Source organism: Lineus longissimus, chromosome 2, assembly GCF_910592395.1.
Source record: "Lineus longissimus chromosome 2, tnLinLong1.2, whole genome shotgun sequence".
Lineage (NCBI taxonomy): Eukaryota > Metazoa > Nemertea > Pilidiophora > Heteronemertea > Lineidae > Lineus > Lineus longissimus.
In genome coordinates this window covers 12,666,631-12,692,900 of record NC_088309.1, presented here as the reverse complement: position 1 = coordinate 12,692,900, position 26,270 = coordinate 12,666,631, and the positions used below count along the sequence as shown (strand labels likewise).

At 42.0% G+C, this 26,270-nt stretch overlaps 1 protein-coding gene across 2 annotated transcripts in view; it reads left to right on the top strand.

Annotated features, from left to right (window-relative positions):
• LOC135482652 (uncharacterized) overlaps positions 1 to 26,270 on the top strand; it is a 63,961-nt gene that overhangs the window by 15,832 nt on the left and 21,859 nt on the right. Inside the window, exons 4-13 of one of the 2 annotated variants that reach the window (XM_064762899.1) lie at positions 1,521 to 1,586; positions 1,861 to 2,119; positions 7,220 to 7,391; positions 10,951 to 11,068; positions 11,454 to 11,598; positions 12,682 to 12,789; positions 19,561 to 19,671; positions 20,066 to 20,162; positions 23,219 to 23,392; positions 25,252 to 26,210. In XM_064762899.1, the coding sequence (XP_064618969.1) occupies positions 1,521 to 1,586; positions 1,861 to 2,119; positions 7,220 to 7,391; positions 10,951 to 11,068; positions 11,454 to 11,598; positions 12,682 to 12,789; positions 19,561 to 19,671; positions 20,066 to 20,162; positions 23,219 to 23,392; positions 25,252 to 26,210 (2,209 nt within the window). Of the gene's footprint in view, positions 1 to 1,520; positions 1,587 to 1,860; positions 2,120 to 7,219; positions 7,392 to 10,137; positions 10,217 to 10,950; positions 11,069 to 11,453; positions 11,599 to 12,681; positions 12,790 to 19,560; positions 19,672 to 20,065; positions 20,163 to 23,218; positions 23,393 to 25,251; positions 26,211 to 26,270 lie in introns of those variants that run through there. The other variant, XM_064762900.1, reaches the window with a different exon arrangement.

Genomic DNA, 26,270 nt, shown 5'->3' with positions numbered 1-26,270 from the left:
TGGGCAATTCCCATTCTGACAAGAGCTTCCGAAGTCAGATTTTATATGCACCCAGCGAAGATTTTTGGCTCACCATAGGGGAGTCTATACAATACCACTGTGTCTGTCATCATCATTGTCATCTATATCCTGTTTCAAAAACAGTGGCACATTTCTTAACCACTAGAGCTATGAACTTGAAACTATGTACACAGGACCCCCCAGGTCAGGTGACCTCTGATACTGAATTTCGGTCCGATCTTATTCTTGACTTTGCCACCAGGGGGCCAGAAGTGGAAACCTAAAAAGTGTGATATCTCTCTTATGAGTGATTCGTTTCGATAAAACTTTTATGGTAGGTTCTCCTAGCAAGGATACATCACTTGTCATACGGGTTTTGAATTTGACCTAATTTTCAAGGTCACAGAGGTCAAATGATGTAAATTGACCGTTTGAGTGTAACTATGGCACGTTTCTTAACTTCTAAAGCTAACAACTTGAAACTTGGTACACATGACCCTTCAGGTCACATTACCTCTGACATCGAATTCTGGTCCAATATGATTCTTGACTTGGTGATCAGGGAGCAAAAACTGAAAAGGTAAGAAGTGCAATATCTCGTCAGTGACTTGTTTCAACAATATTTTTATGGTAGGTACTCCAAGCAAGGATACATCACATGTTGTATGAGTTTTTGATTTGTCCTACTTTCCAAGGTCTGAACCGCTAAAGCTATGAACTTGAAATTTGGTACACATGACTCACTACGTGATATAATCTTTGACACCAATTATCGGTCCGATCTGATTCTAGACTTGGCCACCAGGGGGCCGAACCTAAAAAAGGTAAAAAATGTAATATTGCGGTTATTAGTGACTTGTTTTCAATAATATCTTTATGGTAGGTACTTGAGGCAAGGATACATCACATGTCTTACCGACTTTGATTTTACCTATGTACTATACATGTAACATATTTCTTAACCAGGATGAATTCTTTACCACCAAATATCTATATGGTGAGCACAATGGCACAATGGCCCCTTGCCTTTTCATTACAAATTTGTTAGGCGGCTATCTTGGAAATAATATTTTTGCCATCTCAAAGCATCAAGGTGCTGCCAGAGTGACTATATTTTTATGGTTGGTGTATCTCATAATTCTCTATTACATATCACCCAGGTTTTGATTTGTGACCTACTTTTCAAGGTGATCGGGCTCAAACTCTTAAATTTCACTGATAGTGGCCCTTTATTTTACAAGAGTCTTTAATTTATACATGATACAAGTATCTCAATGATATGTTAACAAAATAGTGGTTGATAGTGACCTACCAGGTACTTTCTAATTCTGCTGTTTTCGCTTTTGACTTTGGAATCTCCAAGCTGTCTCCTGACGTCAAATATGCTAATCTCTCAGCTGGTCTAATGACATCACTTATGTTAATGGTAAACATGGTGATAAATGCCAACGCTACCTGGCTTTTAGCAGTGGTGTTGTGAACCAATTTGACAGTAATTTTTAATATTCATCTCCTTTCAGTAAGAGACAAAGGATCAATCGAAAGATAAAGGAGGTGGATGAAGCAAATGGAGAATTGCGCTGTCGGTAGGTTTTTGAAGAGAGGAGTTTGAAAATTCTCCATCCGACTGTTGGTCATATTGCTGTAGTGTAAACACTCGTCTAAAGAGCCCAGGTGTTTTATTTGTTATAGAACCAATGTCGGAGGGTAAAAGTGGATGATTCCTGCTGTCAGATTCCATTTATTGATGTAAAAAATGACAAATTCGACCTTGATAATGAAGTTGTCGTGGTTGTAGAAACTCTGGTCTTGCACAAAACAGCTGAAATGATATTATTTATTAATGGTGTGTTGATTTAGGCAAGGTATTTTGGAGCAGCAGGTGAAAGATGAAGTGATGAGACTTCAACAGAAGCTGAAGCAAAGGGGTATTGAGGTGATACAGAAGCTAAAGGCTAACACCAATAACAAGATGGCTTGGTTCAAAGAGTTCAAGGAGAAGAACCAGGAGAATTATGATGCTATCTACAACATGGAGAGGGAGATCAGTGAGCTCATGCATACACATGATATTGAGGGATTCCCTGACAGATTCACTGCATTGGAAGAACAGACAAAGGTAATTAGATCATGTCCTAAATCTGTGGATATGGTAGATTGTTTTTACTCAGCCCGTGACCCACTTTCTGAGCCCAGTGTTCTCCTGAACCGTGACTTGCAAAAGGCTGTCATTCGGCTTTTTGATTCATTTTAACCGACTATCGTCAAAAACCCATCAATGTCTCCCATCAGATGTTTAGGGGCCGTCTCCAAATTGATTTCGTTTCAAACGTGTTTGAAACGTATCTAAGATCGTTTGAAATTAGTTTGAAATGTGAACAATAAAAACGCACCCAAACGATCTTGAAACTGTTGTATTACAATTGTCAAACGCTGGCCCTACCGTTTACTTCCCGTTTCATAAGCGTTTGAAAGCGAACGCAATTTCGTTTCACCCTAAACGAACTTCGTTTTAAGAGCGTTTGAAATTCGTTTGAAGAACGTTTAGAAAAGCGTTTCGTTTTCGTTCCGTCAAAAGTGGCATTGCGCCATTTGTCAGCAAACGCGTTCCAAACGCTTTTCGTTTTCTTTCAAATAGTTTCTGTGAAAAAGAAAAATTCCTGCCGTTTGTGTTCAAACGAATTCCAAACGGCTGGAGTTATCGTAAAAATCATGAAAATGGCGACCTGTGCAAAACGAACGGTGACCCATAAACACCCAACAAAACACCTCAGAATATCCCACACATTGTGTGTGGTAACTCTGGGGTAAAGTGTTCAATAAGAACCCATAAACACCTCGGAGTATCTCACAGATTTGTGGGGTATTTTGTTTCCAAAGAACCCACGGACCACTTCATGAACACCACATAAACATCCTTCAACTTGTCTGAAGTTTTCTGTGGTGTTTCAGAGGTGTTTTAAAGGGTGTTATTGAGGTGTTTTAGGGATTATTTTTAGTAGAGTTCTAATACACGGCAATCCCCACAATGACGTCATCGATATTTCCATGAATATTGATGTTACGGCTTTTTTTCATCGCCCTGAACTCTATAACGTAATCATCTTTTGTTGTTGTATTACATGCTTGTAATGTGGCAGACGTATTTGATTTTTGCTGATTATAGGCCCCAGATTCTGATCATTTCGGTGCTTTTGAAGCACTTTTTGGCTCCGATTTTTAACATCACCGCCAAGGCCGGGATTTTGTCAATCACGCATACATTAGCATGTATTAAGCTCCGCCCCCGTTATGTTAACGTCATCCTCATGGCCGATCCCGCGAGCTGTCGAGTATGTTGAGCGAAGAAAACGGAGAACTGTGTGACGGTTGAAAGTAGGAATCAGAACTAAGAGTCGTAAATGCTTATCGATGATCTACCATGCCCATCTGACTGTTTGAATGATTAATGAGCGTGTTATTTTGAGAAAGGAGCAAGCGAATATGTCCGGAAATAGATCATTCGCGAAACGGTATAGCGAATAGACAGGGAGATCACTACACTACTTCCTTTTGCAATGTTGGGCAGATTCGTAAAATCGCCATACCCACGTGTGAATGGCTGTGGAGCAACTCGTCACCCCCTGGTGATGGACACAAATTTGCTGAAAGCAAATTTCACAGTTCTAGTTCAATACTTTAGTAATGCAGTGAAGACATGATGCTTTTTCTACCTTCCCAAAAGCAAAATAATGTCACAACCGTCCTGCCCTACGCATTTCCAACAGAACAATACAACCCAGCTATAATAAACATACTAACCAACACAAAATCGACAATATTTTCAGATTTATTACGATTCACCACTGATCAATTCACAATTAAAACCCTCAAATCTTGCAATATATAAAGACTCTTCACCATTACAAAAATATTTTAGGTCTACAATTCAAATAACAACCATCATAATCACCACAAACACATCTTTGGCCTCCTTCACAGCAACTAAATTATGTTGAGCTAGCAGAGAAAAGCTTGCAACATACACGTCTCCATACTAGTCTCCATACATACTACTCCATAGGAACCTGACCAATGTTTTGGGCTGCTTCCTGCATGAATGGACGAGGGACTTAATGTTAAGGGCAACTTCTGTAAGTTTTCTTTGATTGCGGTTTCAGCTTTACAACGACTTAGTTCATGAAGGGTGTCAGATTTCTGAGTAACTGATGCACAAAGAGTTCTAAATTTAGGAAAACGAAAGCTAGAGGAGATATTCGACTTGAAGGGCTTCTTAAAGACACTTGTAACATTCTTAAACTTTGTTAGTTCCTTATCCTTGATGACAATTTTCTTCTTTAGGTGAACATTTTCCTCTTCAACCATTCTCTGACGCTTCCTACGGTTTTGCTGGTTTTTAGCTCAGCTGACAAAGTCAGTGAAGCTGGTCATATTACTAAGGGAATGGTGTCTGTCCTTCCTGCCATCCTTCCATGTCAATTTTGGGCATTTTGTAACCATAAGACCTAGGCACTTTGTTGACGCTGCTAAATTAGAAGTAGCCCAAGGGGAACTCAGAAACCAAAAATCAGCGCGATCCGACGTACATTCGGCGAATGAGGTCATCGGGAAGTTTAAACTTCTTTCCTTTATACCTCGGTCCACAGAGGAAATATTGTTTTCAAATCTGGCCGAATATTTTTTAATAATTTTTCATTTTGACTTGTAATGGAATTAGTTTAGTTTTCACCGCCAGTTGGCGCTACAGGCACATTTGACAGATTTTTTGACGATTCAAAAGCCCGGGTTATGACGTATAGTTGCGCAGTTGTATTCTGCGCATTGAATTGGCCAAGGAACCAGGGTATATTTCAGCATACCCGCTGTGACCAGTCTAAAGATGGAAGATTGAAGATTGAACTTTGCATTTTATGAAATTTTTTGCACCTTGAAATACTTTCACATTATACTACAATATGTTTTTCTGAATTTAATTTTTTTTAGCAATGGTACTTTGCTTGCTTTGATGTTGTTTTGAATACCATGACATAAGTTTTCGATAGCAGACAAGGACCACCCCACAACACCACTATCACTCCGCTGGAGTATGATCTCCATTTCCATTATGATCTCAACTATTCCCTGAAAGTAGTTACCGTGCTTACACGCTGTATAATGTACGCTAATTTGCGGATATTTCTCATCATTCTCAAAGGCTCTGTTTGGCAGTTGTGACTGTTTAAAGTTTTTGAGGAATTATGTGTATAGAATCGTGATTTGTACCGAGAAGTTAGTCAAATTTCTTATGTCTTGGAGACTCCACTACTATGTATCTGCATTGTGTATGCTAGTGCACGTCATTAGTGTACATCAATTTTGCCAAATTTTTGCCCTCCGCATGTTGTTGGCGTCAACTTCATCATCATCAGGCTGTCGGTGTCTGATCTGCACACTGGATATCAGCGACATTTACACCATACAAATTTGACCCGGCTTGTTTAACCCGGTTCAGGTTTAGATTCGGATCAAATACCTTTTTCGTCCACACCATACTTTCTCACCCTCAGGGTAAGCTTGCCATGGTGCTATAAATAGCATTAGCGATAGATAAATGGCCGTAGGATTGCGATAGCAAATCGAAGATGATGAAAAAGTGACACTGACAGCGTGGTTTGTGTTTTAACATGTGTGATTCTAATCTCCACAAAGATCCAAATAAGTTTATTCTACCGAAAATAATGTACTGATACATAATAGATACGTAAAATGAAATGCAGGAGGTGCTGATAAACATTGAATAATCAATTTCCATTGGAGGCAGACCACTTAGCAACCTGCACTTTGCAGACGACATCGACCTGATGGCAGGTGACAGAGGATAACACCAAGATCTCTCTACCCGGGTCGAAAGAAGCAGTGGCGCATATGGTATGGAAGTCAGCACCCCCAAAAGCAAAGGAATGGCCAACAGTGCAGTACAGGGTTCCTGGACAGCAGTAACAATGAACTCCTCGAAGATGAGGACCATTTCAAAAACCTAGGGTCCATCCTCGACAGGGACGGTACATCAACTCAAGAGATAAAAGTCAGAATCGCCCAAGCAACAGCAGCATTAGCCAGACCCCATCCCATTCTAAAGAGCAAGAACATCAGCCTGCAAGTAAAGGTCAAACTCTACAGGTCCCTCGAATCCCGTATCAAAGCGTTTGAGATGAAGTACCTGCGGAAACTGCTTGGGATCTCATACCTACAACGAACTAGAACCAATATGTCAGTTCGACAAGAGATGGAGACAACATGTGGAACGCACGAGACACACCTGACCACCGTAAATAGATGGAAGCTCAACTGGTTTGGAAATGTATGCTGACATGACTCACTTGCAAAGACAATCTTGCAGTGACTGTCGCTGGAGGGAGGAAGCAAGGAAGACCAAGGAAAACGTTGATGGATAACATCAAAGAGTGGACCGGCACCTCAACTTATCCGGAAGGCCGAAAGCAGATCTACTAGGGCATACATCACTGGCACTGCTGCCAGCTGCCATGGTGCCCCTACGACCTTAGGTCATGGGTCTTAGTAGAAGTAGTAGTAGTAGAAGTGAAATAAACTTGTTTGAGTGCGAGATCTAAACTATAGTGCAACCGAATACAATGTAAAAATCGTCGATGATTACAGAGTATGTCGGTATCATGAGGAGAGTTCCAACAAGCGCCATCTGTTGCCGGGCTCAGTAAAATTAAAACCCGGCTTTTTCTCTCCACACCATGCCCAAAGCCAGGCTAAATTTTGATCTGGGTCAAAAGGCGGTGGGTCTGACCCTCCAATCATTGCCGGGTTAAAATACGCCGGCAATGGGCAGGCTAAACTAATCCGGATAAAATTTTCAAAGGTGTAAATGAAAATAAGCTGGGCCAAACCTGGCATTTTCGAATGGTGTAAACGCCGATATTAGCCCAGTGTCAAAATGAACTCCAGCATCTGTCATTCCAAGATTTTGATTCGGATCCCTGGTCAGGGTGCTTCTTCACAGATGGAGAGGATTACTTTCTAATGGACTAGGTTACTCTATCTCTGTCTAATCGTCTTCATTCTCATGAATTTGTGAATGTTTGAATGGCTTCAAAGTGCTGCTTGTCTTGGGTAACCACTTGGCACCATGTTATTTGGTTGATGTTAATGCTCAAGACATATTTTTTTTACCATAACTGTATGACAAGCTTCATCTTTTCAATTGCAGACGATATCATGTGATGGACCAAACCTTGAGGAGGAATGTCCAAAACTTGCCATGCTCACGAATCTTGAATGTCCTGATCTTGAAGCAGAGATAGAAAAGCTTTACTCTGATGTTGAGGTTTTCCCCGCACCGTTGAAATCCTCTGATAAGCCAGCTCCAGTTGACCAAGTGGGTAAGTGTCACAGCAAGTAGCCCAGAGTAAGGTCATTATCCGAAAGTGATTACCTACCTTATGTTGAGGCAATTGCTTTGGTTACAAGCAGAATATGTAAAGCGTTTAGCACAGCTATACTATACTATAATGAACTAGTAGATACGCTAGCTAGTGCTGACTTCCAATTACCAGGACTTATTGTCCTTGATGCTAGCGTATCCACTACTTCTTTTCCATGCAGGTTCTCCTTTTACTACTCTCTCACAGCACTAAACCAGCGCTGTTGTCCTCAATTCTCCATACTTCCTTTTCACCAGCTCCAAGCTTGGGTATTACCCAATACCCACGTCCTCGCCACACCTAACGTCGCCTGGCGACCTGGAAAATAACATTTCAGTTAGTCATTACTATACCAAGTAATGACCCTAAAACAGGGAACCACCTCCCAACATCAGATTGTCTCTCATTCACAGACACAATTCAGTCATCACATCAATTGACATCAGGGTCACTTCTGGCATATTACAATGCCAGGCCAGTTTAGCTACTCTAAGATAACTGACAAGGTTATATCTACACTGAAACCGTTACCCAGGCTAGTATATTTCAAGCCAATCCCCGCACATGTCATTTTTGACGCCATCATGTCAAATTACACGCAAACTAGCCATCACAACGCCTTTGACAACCACACGTCATCAAGGCCACGCCACCACAACAAACGGTGGCACCGCAGAGGACAAATGTCGTCCCACAACACAACTCGGACATCATGATGTAAAGGACAATCGAATGGAAAGTATGCTGGTCTGACTCCCCGTCATTCACAACGGTATTTTCAGCGGACGAAGGCGGTTCAGCTCATGTATTGACCATATACTATAATGAACGTTGTCGCCGCGAAAAAGGAGGTGAATTGGGTAAAATGGGGCCTCGGAAATGCATTGAATGTTTCAACTTTTGGCTTAGTACGTGTGGATCAAAGAGTACCTTGAGGGTGTCATAAGTGGAATATCTCGGTGGTTTTAGGATATTTTAGGAAAATGTCCACCTTTAGGAGAGCACGCTGACTGAAGAACTGTAGCTGCTAATCGGGGTGTCAGATGGCTCTACCTGCGCTGCCAGGTATTGGTGACCTCAATCTCCAAGGCAGACAGAATATTCACGCATATTCTCTCGTATGAGCTTTGCAGCACCTTTCATGTACAGAACACACAATAATAGTGATCCTATACAGGCCTATACAGACCATGGTGGAAACTAGTAGTTAGCATATTCTATTTTAGTCCAGAATGTATTTGGGGAGAGTAACCCCTGACCTGGGGCCTGTAATAATGAACATTCTGCACGAAGAGTGATAGGGACAAACTCATTCAGTTACATCAAGAGAAAGATTATTCTTTACTGACTGTTGTCATCAGGATTGTTAATGTGCCATAATTTTCACATCCCTTTTACAACCATGTGCTGGACCTCAGGACACCTAGACCCTCGGTCTGTGCTGTTGCTTGCATATTGTTGCGCTATTACTGTTGCGATGTGGCCGACTTAAGAGAAACGAGAGAAACAACGCATATTGATCGGATATCAGTTTATATATACTAGCCGTCTAAATTAAAGATTTACATGCAATGCAGCGTCGGAATCCAAGCGTTGACTCCCAGCTATGGTCTGGGACCGGTGCATTGGATCCGGGTAATATATTTACAAAATACGATTAAAACATGCATTAAAGGTAAAACTGGTAATTTCTTATATCCTACAATGCCGGCTTACCTTGTCGCTCGATGGAGATACTTTTACTTACGTTTTCGGATTAAAATGGCAAAGATAAATGAAAGAAATAGAATTCGGCAGATGTTCTTGCTTCGGGTTATTCTTGAGAGTCGCCCCGAAGCGTTGTGTGTTTCAGGTTTTATATTTCGCGCCACACAAGATATCGCTACGCCAAACCAACAAAATCCACGTGCTCAACAAAGAAGAAACGCCCCCTAGCAACTACGGTTGCAGACGAACAGGCTTACGAGGTCCCAAAAACTAATAAGGACAACTTATTGCATGGAAACCAGATTAAATATCAGTCATACGGAATAAATAAAAGTGACTGGAATCGCGGTTAAATGCACAACTACGGTTATTAACCGAATTATTTTAAATTGACGATCTAAGTCAACGCGCATGGATATTCTTAGCAACCGCGTAAATGGGACACAACATGATCACGTGATAATGGCTGACTTGCCGTGCCATGTCAACAAGACTTTATCACAAGCGCTTCAAGAAGGGAATATGAAGTAAACACGCGATAACATGCGGTGAAACCGATGCACACTGACAATGAAAAAGATGGCGAAGCCAAATTAAAACGTGGTAAGCAATGACAACAGCTGTCATGCCCGAAATCGCGAGTCAAATGTGCTGACGCAAACAACGAAAGTTATGTACAGAGAATGCTATACATTATATACACAATAATACATTGGCCAAAATGCCAAATCACCATAATATAAACGTCTTTAAATTGGTCTGATGTTAGGCAATGGGTCTTCGACAGGCCTAAATTGTACTTGAGATAGCAAGCAATATGCCCCTAAATACTATTCATTTCGTGTTAAAGCTATCTCTTCTATAACACTGCATTAGATCTTTAATGCAGTTCAATCATTATGCCAATGGAATTCAAGGTATATCCCATTTCAACTTGCCCCCTTCATTGGTAATTTGCTAGTTGTTCATAATGACAGCTCTTGCTTTTGGCTTGTAGGTCATTGCCCGAGGGTGACATAAGCCTGACAACATCTTTGTTCCTATTTTTAACCAAAAGTATTGGTGAGCAGTTTTGGGTGAGTTTTATTTGTAGATGGCCATTGTTTTTGTGTCTCAAGTACCCAAATTGTTCCCTCATATTTAACAAGACTTGTTTGGATAGCTGTTAGATAATTTAATGAAAATATGAGGCACGAACTTTTTAGAGATTTCATTTAACTTTTTTTCTCGCCACTATTTAAAAAATGATATTGTATATTGTTGCTGCTAGTTTTTCGGTTTCAACTGGTAATGACAAAATGAGGATGAAATCAAAATGATCACAATGATATTTATATAAGCTACTCCAAACCAGTTCTTCACCATTTGATTACATTTTCTAAGTTGTGTTCTTAACTGTAGAGAATGGAAGGTGAACACAAGCTGGTAGGGCCATCTACTATTTTGGTTTGCGATATTGCATCTTTGGTGTTGCTTTGATTAGTGGCAGCAGTGATTTCAATTTGATTTGATTAAATTTTTTGGCAAATTTAGCTTGTTGCAAAAAGACGTAAAAGGAGAACGCACACCAACATTTCTCGGGGATGTACATGTAGAAGTTACAACAGTGCAAAGGCCAATGTTGTTAATTGTTTTATAGCGAATGACTCATTGCATTTTCAAGCTTGAATTTAATGCTTAATAACCTTCATAGTAACAAGTATAGGTTCTTCAATCCATACATGTACTTGATAATAGATATAATAAAAAAGTCAATATCAAATTATGCCAATCATTTTGTTAACGTTGAAATATTTTGTGATCATTTCAGACAACGAAGTATTTGTTTCCTTACAAAGCAACGTTACGGCAGCTGGTATGTTCTGGCTCCAGCCAGAGTTATCAAAGGAGACGTTTGCCCAGTTACTCAGTATCAGTTACTGCATCAGGTGAGACAAGGATTTTTGTGGCGTTGCCTTACCATTGTTGACTTGAGGACCATGGATTATATCTTATTCAAGTCACATCAGCGAAACTAGCATCTCATAGTTTATGATCTAGTAAGCTCATCCATGAAACGATGATCTCCCTAAAACCTAAGGCAGGACCGGTTCTTAGTTCATTTGACTACTGTTGTTATAAATCTTATTTGAGGGGCAAACACTAATTCAAAATGCACAAACATTTCAACTCCATGAATGTCAAGTCCTTGACTCGTAGTATGTAAAACAAATTATTGATCTACTCCAACAACTTCGGTCAGATTGATGGAAGAGTCAAAGAGATTTTTATTTTGCAGCCAGACTGACCAGAGTACTTGTGATCTCGTTTCAGAACTGCTTGCATGCAAGCGGAGGACTGGATATCATATGGTGAAATGAATGAAGCACCAAAGGTTGGTGACTTGTGCTATGCACGAAACACAAATGACAAGAAATGGTATCGTAGTTTGGCATTGGAACCTAGTCAAAGAATGGCTGTAAGTAGACCGATACCGTAAACCTCTTTCTTTTCCTGGCCCAATTTGTTTGCAGAAACTTCATTTTCAGATTTTGCTTCCATTTAAGAGGTCCAAACGCGAGTCCAAAGCTTCCAGTAGTCACATCTGTAGCGAAATTATCAACCACTTTTGATGTCACTAGTTTCATATAAGGAAACTCATAACCTAACAACTTTGTTTTAATACTAAGAGTTGAAAATTCACTAGCAGCATGTGATTCCCCGTTAGCTGTCAGCTGTTTCGTCTATGGGTTACATACTCGGTTACAAAGAGGCCGCTCTTCTGGTATATAAATAAAGGATTTAGGCCGGTTACTCTAAGGTAATAGAAATGATGTTTAGCAAAGAAAAATGGAAAATGCAGAGAATACATATTAAGTATGAATTTTGAGTCGGGCAGGAACGTGGAAAACAAGTCGGAAGAATTAATTTGGGAAGAAAACAACCTTAGAAACTAGGGTTTATTGAACTAGACTGAACACAATAAAAACACAATCTGTGGTGATACCAGATAAAACACCGTGTCGATTTTTTACAGTTTTGTGTATGGGATGAGGTGACTATCGCCCGAATAAGTGACCCAACCAAATAAGTGACACAAAATCAACCGATAAAGTGACCTAACTGAAATGGTGACACAAAATCAACCAATTAGGTGACCTAACTGCATAAGCGACACAAAATTTACTGATTAGGTGACACATGTCCCAACCGTTAAGATGACACACCATCGCCTGATTAAGTGACCCAACTGAATATGAAGTGACACAAAATCAACCAATAAAGCGACCTCAGCTTCCAAGGAGGAGGTCATATACACACAAGTTGCCACTGCCTCTTCCATTGTTTGTTTGCTTGTGTGTGTGTTTTTTGATGAAGGTCAGTATTAGTCTCAAACTGTATGACTTGTCCAATGTCACAAGTGAATGGATTTGGATGAAGGTTGAAGTCATGACCTTCAGACCGGTGGTCAAGACAGATTGATTGCTGTGCCAGTCCATTGTCCTATCTGAGATTAATTTAGTACCGGTTATTTGATATCGATTATTTTCTGTGTTTACAGAATGAAACAAATGTACGATTTCTTGACTTTGGCAACCAGCAACATATCCGAAACGATGACATACTGCCATTAAAGGAAGACCTTGAACTTCCTGATATTCCATTCCAGGTAAGTGTGGTCTTACAGGATATATGATGATGATGATAATTTCTTCAATTTAAATTGCACATATTTCGACTCTACTGAGATATCCTCAAGTGCTTTTACCATCATAGTTTATCATCATCATCATCATCATCAATAATATCTAAGGCAGTTGCCTGTGGATATGGATATTGCCGGTTTGCAAATGCTTTTGAAACGCGAGCCGCGCAGGTGTGGTTGGTGTTGAGCTATAGTGTTGAGCTTGTTCGACAGTATGTTTCATTGCAGTGAGATCACAACTTAAAACATTGTCCTTTGACTCTCTCGCTAGGCAGTTTTAAAAATGAGGTGCCTAGCCAACGTTAATTCCCTTAAACGTCAAATCTAAGGTCTCGCCAAGTTTTGTCCAGGGCGGCCTTGAAGCCCTGTACTGTCTTGACTGCGACAACATCGCCTGGCAGGTTATTCCATGGGTTCACGACCCGCTCACAGAAACTCAGTCGCCTCAGTTCGGTGTTCACTCGCCTTTTTTGAAGCTTGTGGTCGTGGCCCCTGGTCCGCCGTAAGTTCACTGGGGCAGGGGGGAGCAGTTTCTCGACATCCCCACCACTAAGTCCTTTTTGATATACTTGAAGGTCTGAATCATATCTCCTCTAGCTCTCCTGTAGGCCAGAGAGTGGAGGTTCAGCGTTTCTAACCTTCGATGATACGGCTGGGTTCTTATCGCTGTGGCCAGTTTAGTTGCCCTCCTTTGGACAGACTCTAGGGTGCTCTTATCTTTCTTATGCTTTAAGAACAGGGCCTGGTTGCAGAATTCAAGGTGAGGGCGCACTAGCGTAGAGTAAAGCGTCTTTATCACAGGCACACTCCTCGATGACACGTTACGTTTAATTGTCCATAGGATCCGGTTTGCCTTTGCTGCAGTGTCCGTGACGTGTTGGGAAAAAGAGAGATTTGGAGTGACTTTAACCCCAAGGTCTTTCTCGGCATCGCTAGCTCTTAGGTTCGTCCTCGCATGGCCTAGTCCGATTGAGTAATCCACACATGGGTTATTACACCCGATATGTAGGCAACTACATTTGACGGGGTTCGGGGTAAGTAGCCATTTCAGGCACCAGCGACTCAGCCTGTCAATGTCCTCCTGTAGGATAAGACTGTCCAGGATCCTCCTGATACTCCTATAGATTTTCAAATCATCTGCCAGAAGCTTTCCACTTGAGTCGAACATCCGTGGTATGTCGTTGACATACAGGACGAATAGGATGGGCCCCAGGACACTGCCTTGGGGGATCCCACTCATCACTGGACTCATTTCCGACGCTACACCCTGTACTGTTATGTACATAGTACGGTCCGTGAGGAAGCTCCGTGTCCATTTTAACAACTGTTCGCATACACCCATGGCCTGCAGTTTGATTAACAAGCGACGATGTGGCACTGTATCGAACGCCTTGCTGAAGTCGACGTAAATCACATCGACAGGCTCCTTGTTGTCTAGTCGCTGAGTGATGTTATCAAATGTCTCAATGAGGTTTGTCTGACGCCCCTTCCTCGGCAGGAAGCCGTGTTGATGGCTAGTCAGCTGACCAGATGATACCATGAATTCTAGGAACGACTCCCTGATGAATGACTCAAGTATCTTGCATAGCACCGCTGTCAGGCTGATTGGCCTGTAATTAACGGGCTCTGCTGGGTCACCTTTACGTTTGAAGACGGGAGAAACTCGGGCAGTTTTCCAGTCTGTAGGAACTAGTCCTTCATTCACGGACCTGTTGAAGATTATGGTTACCGGCACAGCTATCTCCATTGCTGTCTCCTTCAGTATTCTTGGGTGAATACTGTCTGGGCCTGCAGATTTGTTCACGTTGACCTCCTTCAGTTTTTTTTCTACCTTGGACTCTGTGATCTCTATGGGTGGCATAATGGCCTGTGGTGGTTCCTAGACGGGGCGATTATCTGTCGGTTCGTTCGTAAACACTGATGCAAACTGGGCTCTGAGCATGTTTGCCTTTTCCTCGTCAGTGGTGGCATGAGTCCCATTTTTAGCTCACCTCTTAGCAGAGGTGAGCTTATCCCATACCGTGGCGTCCGTCGTCCGTCGTCGTCGTCGTCTTCGTCGTCGTCGTCGTCGTCGTCGTCGTCGTCGTCGTCGTCGTCGGCGTCGTCGTCGTCGTCGTCGTCGTCGTCCGTCGTCCGTTAGCAGGGCACGTTTCGTAACTGTTAGAGCTATTGAGTTGAAACTTGGTACACATGTACCCTTATGTAATGACACCTTGGAGACCAAGTTTCGGTCCGATTCGTTTCATGGTTTGGCCACCAGGGGGCCAAACGTTAAAAGTGAAAATATGCAATATCTCCCTTAATAGTAGTTGGGAAATTTTGAAAAAAATATGGTAGGTACTTCTAGCAAAGGTGCATCATATATCCTCCGGGTTTTTGATTTGACCTCCTTTTCAAGGTCACAGAGGTCAAATGGTGTAAATTGGCTGTTAGGATGTAACGATGGCACGTTTCTAAACTGCAATGACTATTGATACCAAATTTGGTACACATTTACCCCTTAGTCAGGTGATCTCAGGGACCGAAGTTTGGTCCAATATGATTCACCACTTGACCACCAGGGGGCAAAATCCAAAAACCTTAAAAATGTGATTATTCCTTAACTTCTTGCCCGATTGCCACCAATTTGATATCATGGGTACATCTAACCACCATACAGTATATGTCACACAGGTTTTTAATTTGACCTTCTTGTCAAGGTCACATAGGTCAAATGGCGTAAATTCGCCGTCAGGCCGTAACTATGGCACGTTTCTTAACTGCAATGACTATTGATCACAAATTAAGGACACATGTACCCCTTGGTCAGGTGATCTCAGGTACCGAAGTTTGGTGCGATCTGATTTGCCGTTTGGCCTCCAGGGAGGGGGCCAAATCCTAAATTCTTCAAAATGCCATTATTCCCAGTAATGACTTGCCCGATTGGCACCAATTTTATATCATAGGTACATCTAATTCTAACAACCATTCAATGTGTCACCCGGGTCTTCTTTGATTTGACCTACTTTTCAAGGTCACAGAGGTCGAATGTACTGTAAATTGGCCATTTTGGGGAAATTGTAATTGCTTGGACCTACATCAAACCTAACACTACATGACACAATACCATGCTCTTTATCCATCTTAACTCCACATGAGGTGAGCACAATGGCCCTGGCCATTTCATTATCCCGTAGTGTGGGGATGTCTCTTCTCACTGTTGTTTGGTTGCGTACATAGCTCCAGAAGGCTATTGGGTTTTTCTTGCTTTCCTCAGCGAGTCTGGCCTCAAAGTCTGCTTTTTAGCTCACCTCTTAGCAGAGGTGAGCTTATCCCATACCGTGGCGTCCGTCGTCCGTCGTCGTCGTCGTCGTCGTCGTCGTCGTCGTCGTCGTCGTCGTCGTCGTCGTCCGTCGTCCGTTAGCAGGGCACGTTTCGTAACTGTTAGAGCTATTGAGTTGAAACTTGGTACACTTGTACCCTTATGTAATGACACCTGGGAGACCAAGTTTCGGTCCGATTCGTTTCATGGTTTGGCCACCAGGGGGCCAAACGTTAAAAGTGAAAATATGCAATATCTCCCTTAATAGTAGTCGGGAAATTTTGAAAAAAATATGGTAGGTACTTCTAGCAAAGGTGCATCATATATCCTCCGGGTTTTTGATTTGACCTCCTTTTCAAGGTCACAGAGGTCAAATGGTGTAAATTAGCCGTTAGGATGTAACGATGGCACGTTTCTAAACTGCAATGACTATTGATACCAAATTTGGTACACATTTACCCCTTAGTCAGGTGATCTCAGGGACCAAAGTTTGGTCCAATATGATTCACCACTTGACCACCAGGGGGCAAAATCCAAAAACCTTAAAAATGTGATTATTCCTTAACTTCTTGCCCGATTGCCACCAATTTGATATCATGGGTACATCTAACCACCATACAGTATATGTCACACAGGTTTTTAATTTGACCTTCTTGTCAAGGTCACAGAGGTCAAATGGCGTAAATTCGCCGTCAGGCCGTAACTATGGCATGTTTCTTAACTGCAATGACTATTGATCACAAATTAAGTACACATGTACCCCTTGGTCAGGTGATCTCAGGTACCGAAGTTTGGTGCGATCTGATTTGCCGTTTGGCCTCCAGGGAGGGGGCCAAATCCTAAATTCTTCAAAATGCCATTATTCCTAGTAATGACTTGCCCGATTGGCACCAATTTTATATCATAGGTACATCTAATTCTAACATCCATTCAATGTGTCACCCGGGTCTTCTTTGATTTGACCTACTTTTCAAGGTCACAGAGGTCGAATGTACTGTAAATTGGCCATTTTGGGGAAATTGTAATTGCTTGACCTACATCAAACTTAACACTACATGACACAAGACCATGCTCTTTATCCATCTTTCCTCCACATGAGGTGAGCACAATGGCCCTGGCCATTTCATTTTGTCCTGGTGGCCCTACGAAGTCTGTTACGTGCCGTCTTGAATGCCTGATGATTATCCTCTGTGCTTGCGTGGGTGTACCGTCTCCAAGTGCGGTTCTTCTCCCGTCTAAGTTCCGTGGTTTCATGGTCACAATAGGGTGCCTTCCGTATGTGTGGTCCTCCTTTGGATTGGGGAACACATTTATTGATCTCGGTGAGTATCGTATCCTTGAAGAATATCCAGGCATCGTTACGGTTCATCCCCATTTCGCCTACACCCATTTCGCCTACACCCATTTCGCCTTCACCCATTTCGCCTACAAAATTTACCCGTTTCGCCTACTCACCATTTCGCCTATTCACCATTTCGCCTACACCCATTTCGCCTACTCACCATTTCGCCTACTCACCGTTTCGCCTACACCCATTTCGCCTATTCACCATTTCGCCTATTACCCATTTTACCTACATCATTTCAAATGTTTTATGATAGTGACTTCAAATTCAAAAGATGTTTCAGCCTTCTAGTCTAATTTGAAATGTCTATTGGTGCCAGAATTTTGTAACGCTTTTAGAAATATGCAGTTTATCCAACTAAATACCAACTAAATACTATCAGACGAACTGAGTAGGGTCATGAGTAGGGTCATGATTTGGCTGAAAACAGTGGAAATATCATGGTCTCTCAAATTTGTCCAATTTGAAGAAAAAACATTTGTGGACAGCCACCAGTTTTAATAAAATTTCTCCATTTACTCGCCTGACTGTCTGGAATGTCATATCCAAATTTCAGATTCACAACCCGAAGCATTATTTGATGCAAGGCGGTCAAACTGTGACAATTTAGCTGCAAAAAGGCTTAAAAAATCAATGGTGGTCTTGTCTCAAGAGGCCGGGTTGGAATGATAAAGTATGGTAAAGTTTTTAAACTGGGAAATATGCTATAATATATGAAGGAAAAAAACCAAGCTCAACAATTCGTAAAATTGTTCAAATGTCCAGCGCACACCACTCTTTTCCTTTTTAGTAGGCGAAATGGTGAGTAGGCGTAATGGTGAGTAGGCGAAATGGGTGTAGGCGAAATGGTGAATAGGCGAAATGGGGGTAGGCGAAATGGGTAATAGGCGAAATGGGTGTAGGCGAAATGGGGGTACACCATCGTTACATGTGGGTGCGTGGTGTAGGTAATCCCAGTTTGTTTGTCCCAAGTTTTCACGGAGCAGTGTGTAGTTTCCCTTGTGGTACTGCAGTTTTGGTTCGGGTCCCGCCTCTCTGCGCAGCAGTGTGATGTTGACTTCTACAACCATGCATATGTGATCACTAAGTCCCAAGGGGGGTAAGTATCGGATGCCCTTAATTATGTCGGGGTCAGAGCTGAGAACGACATCATCTATTTTGGGCTCCTGGCCGTGGTGATAGCGGGTTGGACGGTCCACGTGCTGGCACAAGAGGTTATCCATCACTGTTGCTTGGAAGGCCCTGTCAAGCGGTTTCACTCCCGTGGCGTTGGGGTCGCCCCACACAATCGACGAGTGATTCACATCCCCCACTAGCAACAAGTTGCAGTTCTTGTGACAGAGGTCCTCTATCAGCTTATTCAATGCGAAGGAATTACCGGGGTCAGAATTTGGGCTCCTGTAGACACATCCCAGGGTCACTGGTCTTGGGCGTGCGGGGATGGTGACCCATAATGACTCCTTGAACGCTGTGTTTGTAATGGGATGCACTGCGGCTGGTTCGATGTTGCTCCCCTCTTTTGTCCAGATGCCTGTCCCGCGCAGTCCTATTTGCTCTAAGTTATGGTATGGGGCACTATAACCTGGTAATTTTAGGTCAGATTCCCTGAGTGGTTCGCCGAACTTAGGTTGGAGCTCGGTGATACAGATAATATCGGGGGCAGATGTCTGCAGTAACGCTATTAGTTCGTCCTTCTTATTGGAGAAAGTATCACAGTTAGTATATAAGATATGTACAATATAATCCAGTCTCTCCTGAGACATTTCTGAGGATTAGGAAGTCATACAGCACTTGTTCTCGGAAAAAAAGTGTGTTACTGAAGGACACTGAGAAAATTCATGGTTCTACCAGATGTAAGACCCATGACCTTTGGGTTATGAGGCTGGCACTCAAACCATTTGATACTCCAATGATTTCCTTATTGTGCTTGCGATTCAATCACTTCAGAAATTAAGGCAATGTGATGTGTTTTATAAATGTCTAAAACTGCTATATGAACCCTTGGCAACTTGATATCCCTGGCATGATGACTTAAACCAAAGAAATTGTGCATTTTCTGTTGTTCTGACATTCACCCACTTTCTTCCAGGCTATGGAATGCTCATTATATGAAGAGGAGAAAACCTTCAAAATGGATGCACGTTGGGCCATGGTAGACCTTGTCAAGTCTGAACGGCTAAAGTGTAAATTCAAGAGCAAGGTAAGGAGACTACTTCACTTTGTTCATGGAGTTCTGGTTTGTCTGGTGTTTTGCACCAAAGGTAAGAAAAGAAAATGGACTAATATTGCATTTGGACATCATGATTATAAATATCTTTGACATGATTTTAAGTACTTCCCAACTGTGTTTACACTTACAGAGATTAAAGCATTCTCTCTTTGTACAATACAAAGTCAAGAGGAGTTTTTTAATTCATTTGGTCAACTTGAAATACATTTTTTTGAGTGATTGGCACTGCATACTAAAATATCCCCAAAATGATTAACCTGATCTAGTAAAAAATATCTAAAGTAAATGATTTTTATAGGTTATGTTTGTTTGGTTCACCTTGGTATAGCAAAAACTGATGTGTTTATTTTTGTTGTTCCTTCAGATTGAACATGATGGTCGTTCTGTCAATTATGTTGATCTCCTTGTCGTCAAACCAGACGGCAGTGAGTGCAGTGTACGCGAATTCATGGACAAGAAGTGTAAGTGGTGTCATCCAGTATGTCTGCACTCCTTGATAACTTAAAACATTGTGAGCAAAAAAGAATCCCCATATTTCTTGTATGTACAAGCCCTTAAAAGGAATCATTAGCGCAAAACAATTTCGGCAAGAATTCAGCATCAGAAACCCTCCAAACTTAGACAGTGTATCATTTCGTAGCGCAACAAAATGACGCCTGATGTTTGCGTGCAAAATACAGGTGAAAAGTGCCGGTGGCTCATTAAAAGACTGTAGGCTCTTTATCTTAATTCCGTTTTAAAAAGATAATCCCCAATCTAATCCCCTGCTGATATCTATCCAAAACGGTTCATCCAAAATGACAAAAAAATAATCGTCTTGTCTAAACAGCCCTGTAGCGCCGCCGTCCAAACAAAATACGAGGACACAACACAAACTCAAATCACCTTGGCGTACATTGTATCCAGCAAAAGTTGAGTGAACTCTAAAGACAAACTCCTTATAATACAATACTAGGATAGAAGTTTAGAAACCGCAACATATTTAGTACATATCATTTCATCTACCACTGAATCATTCCCAGGTAAGCACAATGTCCCCAGAACATTTTGTTGCTACTAGTCCGCAAAAATTATTTTATCTCGTGTGTCTGTTTATGAGAATCTGCACAAACACGTGGGATAAATATTTACTATATATGACTACTTCTTTGAATAGATATGGGTAATTTCCTCCCAGTTTTTTTGCCGTCAAAGCATGGAATCAGAAAGTAAAATTTCAAGCGGCCTGTGATTAATTGACAACTGTCTACTGAGGTTACGACCACCAGCGAAAGTTGATTGGTCACAGCAGCAGACAGCTCAATTACTTTGCAAGAAATTTCAGTGGCAAGTCTGAAATCAAAAGCCGGGATCCGAGAAAGATTCGACATGGATGAATAGTCCTACATGATTTATAGCAGTGGGTCTTTTGATGTGTTTGCAACATGTTGAAATTGGATACGATTATACACCTGCTCACTCAATTCTAAAACCGGCCCATTCTATTTAGCCCTGTGTTCTGAATAACATAGATTTTTGCCCAAGCCCGGCATCGCGTCATTGGTGACGCGGCCCTTAACTTTTTTCGTTGCCGTCAAACAATTTTTTGTTCTCAGTTGTTGCGAATTCGTCGCATCTTTTGAACATTTTTCCCCTCATAATGATATTCATTTCAGCTTGATAATTGCCACAAAATCGTTGCACATTTTGGAGCAAGGAATCTTGAAATGGATTTTCGTTACTATTCGCTAAGCAAATTTCTGTGAATAATTTGGAGATGATCCCTAATGGGATGCTAGAAATGGGAGGAATAGTGGCTGAGGGATGCCACCCTGACCACAAAGCTCTGGGACTTTGTGGTCGACTCTCCCGGACTGACGACTTTTTCGATAGCAGAAAAGAAGAAGAAGACACTGGGTCCCTCAGAATGTGCATTACAGTGGAACCCCAGTTGGCGACCACCCCGCTAACGCGACCACGATTCTCCGGTCCCGAATGGTTTCCTCTCTAATTACCATTAAGAGACCCCCGCTAAGACGACCACCCCGACCGCGACCACTGGCTTGGCCGGTCCCAAACTGAAAATCAACCCCGCTATTAACCCGACCACCAGGCCTAATTACCGTAATCGGTCGCGACCGCGGCATAGTAATTAGCACCTCGCTGCCCAGCTTTGTTGAGACGGGGACAATGGCCATGGGAATACATATGAAAGCAAAAAATACAATGTGATTTTGCAGGTATGATCAATTGTATAAGTGTAAATGAATAAATAAACTTTCCTTTTCTAACGTTTTCATGGTTTGTTTTCATTACTGAGCCAGTTCAGTACCAGACATGCGCACTCAGCAGCAGCAAAATCATGTGATTTGCGTGATTTGCATATGAACTTATAATAAACGGTGGGTAGTTTGAAGACCACACTTATGACAATAACAAGCTTGCGAGACGTTTGAATGTTTTATGATATGGAGAACGACAAGTTTACTTCAATCGTCACAAACAGTCGGGTACATGGAGGATGATTCACCAAATTGCCCGCAAATGCGTCACGTCGGGCAGATAATGAAACTTTGTGGATAAAATGAGTTACAAAATTACCTTTTCTAACTCATTCTGAGAATGTAACATGTAATTTTATCGACGAACTGTTCTTGCGAGGCATGATAACAAAACTTTGGAGCGTGCATCATCTCAATCAGGCAGCGTTGCTATGGTAGTACAGCGTACACACGCCATGCAGTCGGCAATTTTGGCGGGAAAAATAATCATGTATTTCGTCTGGGGATTCCCAACCTCGCTAACACGACCACCCCGGTAACACGACCACTCCGACCACGGTCCCATGAGTGGTCGTGTTACCGGGGTTCCACTGTACATGTATAATTGTCATTGTACAGTGGAACCCCGGTAACACGACCACTCCTGGGACTGAGGTTGAATGGTCGCGTTACCGGGGTGGTCGCGTTAGTGAAGCTGAGCATCCGGGGACAAAATGCATGATTAAGTTTTCCCACCAAAATATTGTAGAACTTTTTCACAAGTTCAAAATTCTGAAAAATTTTCAAAGCCAACATTTTTTGGGGTTGATGAAGTTTCTTCATTTTGAGCAAAAAAACAAGTGAAAAAAATATTTGGACTATTTGGATATTTTTTTCATCTGTAGCATGATGAATTTGCCGCAATCAGTTTCTTAACAGAAATCATGTCACCATTCGTCTTTTCACGGCAATTAGGCCCTTTGGTAGGGTTATAGGGGCTAATTTGGTCATTAGGACGACCCAATCCAGTGTTCGTTGTCTGGGTACCGGGTGGTCGTGTTACCGGGGGCCTTGTAATGATAATTAGGGAGGAAATCATTCGGGACCGGCGATTCTTGGTCGTCATAGCGGGGAGGTCGCGTTACCGGGATAGTCGCCGACCGGGGTTCCACTGTAATTCATTTTGAATTGCCCAATATTGTTTAAAAATAATGTCCAAGCTGACGCTCAATTGAGCTCAACTAAATGTTTGAATTTATTTGCATTCCTATTTTCAGTTGAAGATGCTAGTAAGGGTGGAGGAAGTCAGCCATTTGCATCACGTGACATCCGTTTGTTGGAGGACCCCCACATGTTCGATAAGCCCAAGGATAGTGAGGAAAAGAAAGGACATGAGGGCCGCGCCACTGAGAAATCAAGTGAGAAAGAACCTGGGTGGAGGGAACGCAGAGGTAAGCTTTGGGGGATAACGCAGCTGCTATATAATTTCTGTATTCAAGTGAGAAAGAACCTGGGTGGAGGGAACGCAGAGGTAAGCTTTGGGGGATAACGAAGCTGCAATATAATTTCTGTATTCTCCCAACGAATCTAGATTAACATTTGAATGTTCGTCATAAAAGGAAAATAGTACAAGAATGTCGCCCTCAGATCCTGATCAGTTACCTAACAATGGTGTGAGTGGTTAAACCCTTTCAATGCAGGCTATGTTTGTTTTCCGAAATTCTGCTAAAATTTTATGGGGTGACTTTTTAAAAAAATTATTAAACATCATTTCATCACTCTACCAATATCAGGGGACACAGTGATATATGATTAACTGTTCACTAACAACACTCGGGCAAGATGGAGAGGCCACACTTTGGATTGACTTGTTACAGTTTTTGTTGTCTGCTATGAGGAGCAGTCCCTGTTGGGGAGATTCTCTCAGGAAATCCAGCTGTACTTGTTATTGGAACACTTGGCCCCCTGTGGTGATAAATGCCAGTGATATCGTATCTTTTAATTAGTGGCACAAGTCTCTTTAACAACCAGGTAGTTATTTTAATTCGTCCATCTTGTTATATAATCTTTAATGAGTGTTAAGACAAAAATTGTTCACCCAGGCAGATAGTAAAATATACATCCTGCATTTGGGGTATGTACAGGAAAGCCTTGCTTGGCTACCTGGAGTAGACTGAGAGCAATTAAAAGAGTTTCGCTTAAGGAATTAATACAGAGCTGGCGGTCATTGGTTGTATAATCAAGACCGCTCGGGTAGACCGAAAATGCAGTCCAAAACCCGAGGCGCTTCGCCGAGGGTTTTGGACGTAATTTGAGGTCTACCCGAGCGGTCTTGATTATACAACCAATGACCGACAGCGAGGTATTAATTTCTATTCTAAAAGGTTTCAAAATTAAACAAATTAAATATGATTTGAAAGGTATATATGATCCAGCCTGGTGTCCGGAACTCCGCCATATTGTTGCTTGTGAAGATGACGTCACGCAGCAAGGGAATTCCCAGTCAAGTGTCGTGATTTCCCGAGGCTCCTGATTTCTACCATTTCCTCGTCTTTGACCTCTTCTGAATCCTGACTGACGACCTCGAAAGAGTCCTCGGGTATCCTCCCTACTTCACAAATCCCAATATCGGGGAATACTTCAAAATCTCGTGTTCTTGACATTGTTTTGTGGGGCTGAGTCGTTGCTTCTTGGTGAAAATAATTCGTCTGCTAAAATTCAGAATTTTATACCTACCCAGGCGGTCATTGGTTACGATACCAAGACCGCTCCGATCAAAACGAGGCGTAATGTATTTTGTATTAGAAACAATGATATACTGTGACTAAGGCCTTTTAGAATAGGCCACTATGGCTACCTGCTGAGACAGATTGATGGAGATGCCTCATAATCTGTAAAATCAACAAACAGTTGAGTTCAAACACCCTGAGCTCAACCCCTAGCTTGTATTGGAAACCTGAAAGCAAGTAGGGGTTGACCTTTTCATACTGGCTAACAGGATCTGCACGGCATGTGTTGCACTTTAAAGAGGTGATTTGTTCCCAAAAGACAACGAATTGTGTAATGCCATGTCTCCATCACATTATTTTGATGTCAGGTAGAGGTCAGTAATACTTTGGTTGCAGAGAGTAAATTATCACACTGTGGCTTTTGGTAATTAATTGGAATGCAGGTTCTCCATTAGTTTTGATCCAATTATGCTAGCCCAGCCCTAGACCTTATGTCTAGCCTGGCACCTAATTGCATAAAAATGTAGTAACAAGGAATGAATTCTACTCTTTAAATTAACTTTGGATGTGGTTGTTTTCAGCTCGAAGTAGAAGCAGCTCACGATCCCGGCGTGGCAGTATTAACCCTGATGTGATAAAGGCTGCGGTTGTTGATTCAGGTGATGCACCTCCAGTAAATGCTTGTGCAGATTACCCTGAACCTTTAAGTCCAGGAAATGATGTCGATGATCAAAAGGAGGCTATCACACAACAAGAGCACAAATCTGTGGAAAATGAAGCAGATTCTCTTCCAAACACTGAACCAACAACTGACGAACAAGTGACTGACAATAACAAAACTGAATTGGGTTCTATCCCAAATGTCCCAGAGAAAGAAGCAGTGGGCAGTAATGACTCTGCAACTGATTTTGTCCCAAAAACTGAGAAAGTGATTGAGAAACTAACAGCTTGCAATAATGACACAGTATCTGAGTCAGTTGAGAAGGCTGCAGCTAGAGATAACAACAAAACAGCCGAAACTATTGGGGCTGATTCTGAGTCCAGTGAAAAGACCGAACGGGTATCTTTGAAAAGAAAGGCAGATCTGATCGAAACAGAATCTGATGGTTTAGGGGAAGATGAATTCTTTGATGCTGAGGAAGAGAAGCCAGATGAAGCAGATGGTGCTGTTGTCTCATCCGAAGCCATACAAGTTGGAGATGAAGCAACAGAGCCAGCTTGTGATGAAAGTGTAAAAACAGGTGTTGAGCCAAAGTGTGATGGGCAAGAAGATACTGACAGTGCTTCAGCAGATCCAGAATCATCCGAGGATAAAACGTCTGCAGAAGTTCCCACAATCTGTCTTGAGAATGGAAACGATAATGCAGCTGCTATGATAAAATGCTGTGATAAAACAGATGAAACTGTATCTAGTCATGAAAGCCCATCTGAATTGACGTCCAATCATACCAGTGCTACTCAGGCTGTTGGTGCACCTGCAGATACGCCGGTAGATAGTGAGGACGTCGGTCCAAGATCTGATGCCACTGCCGCTGTTGAGGTACGTACTTATGATCTTTCAAATCTCCACTGTCTTGCTGGTTGTTTCATGAAGTTTGGG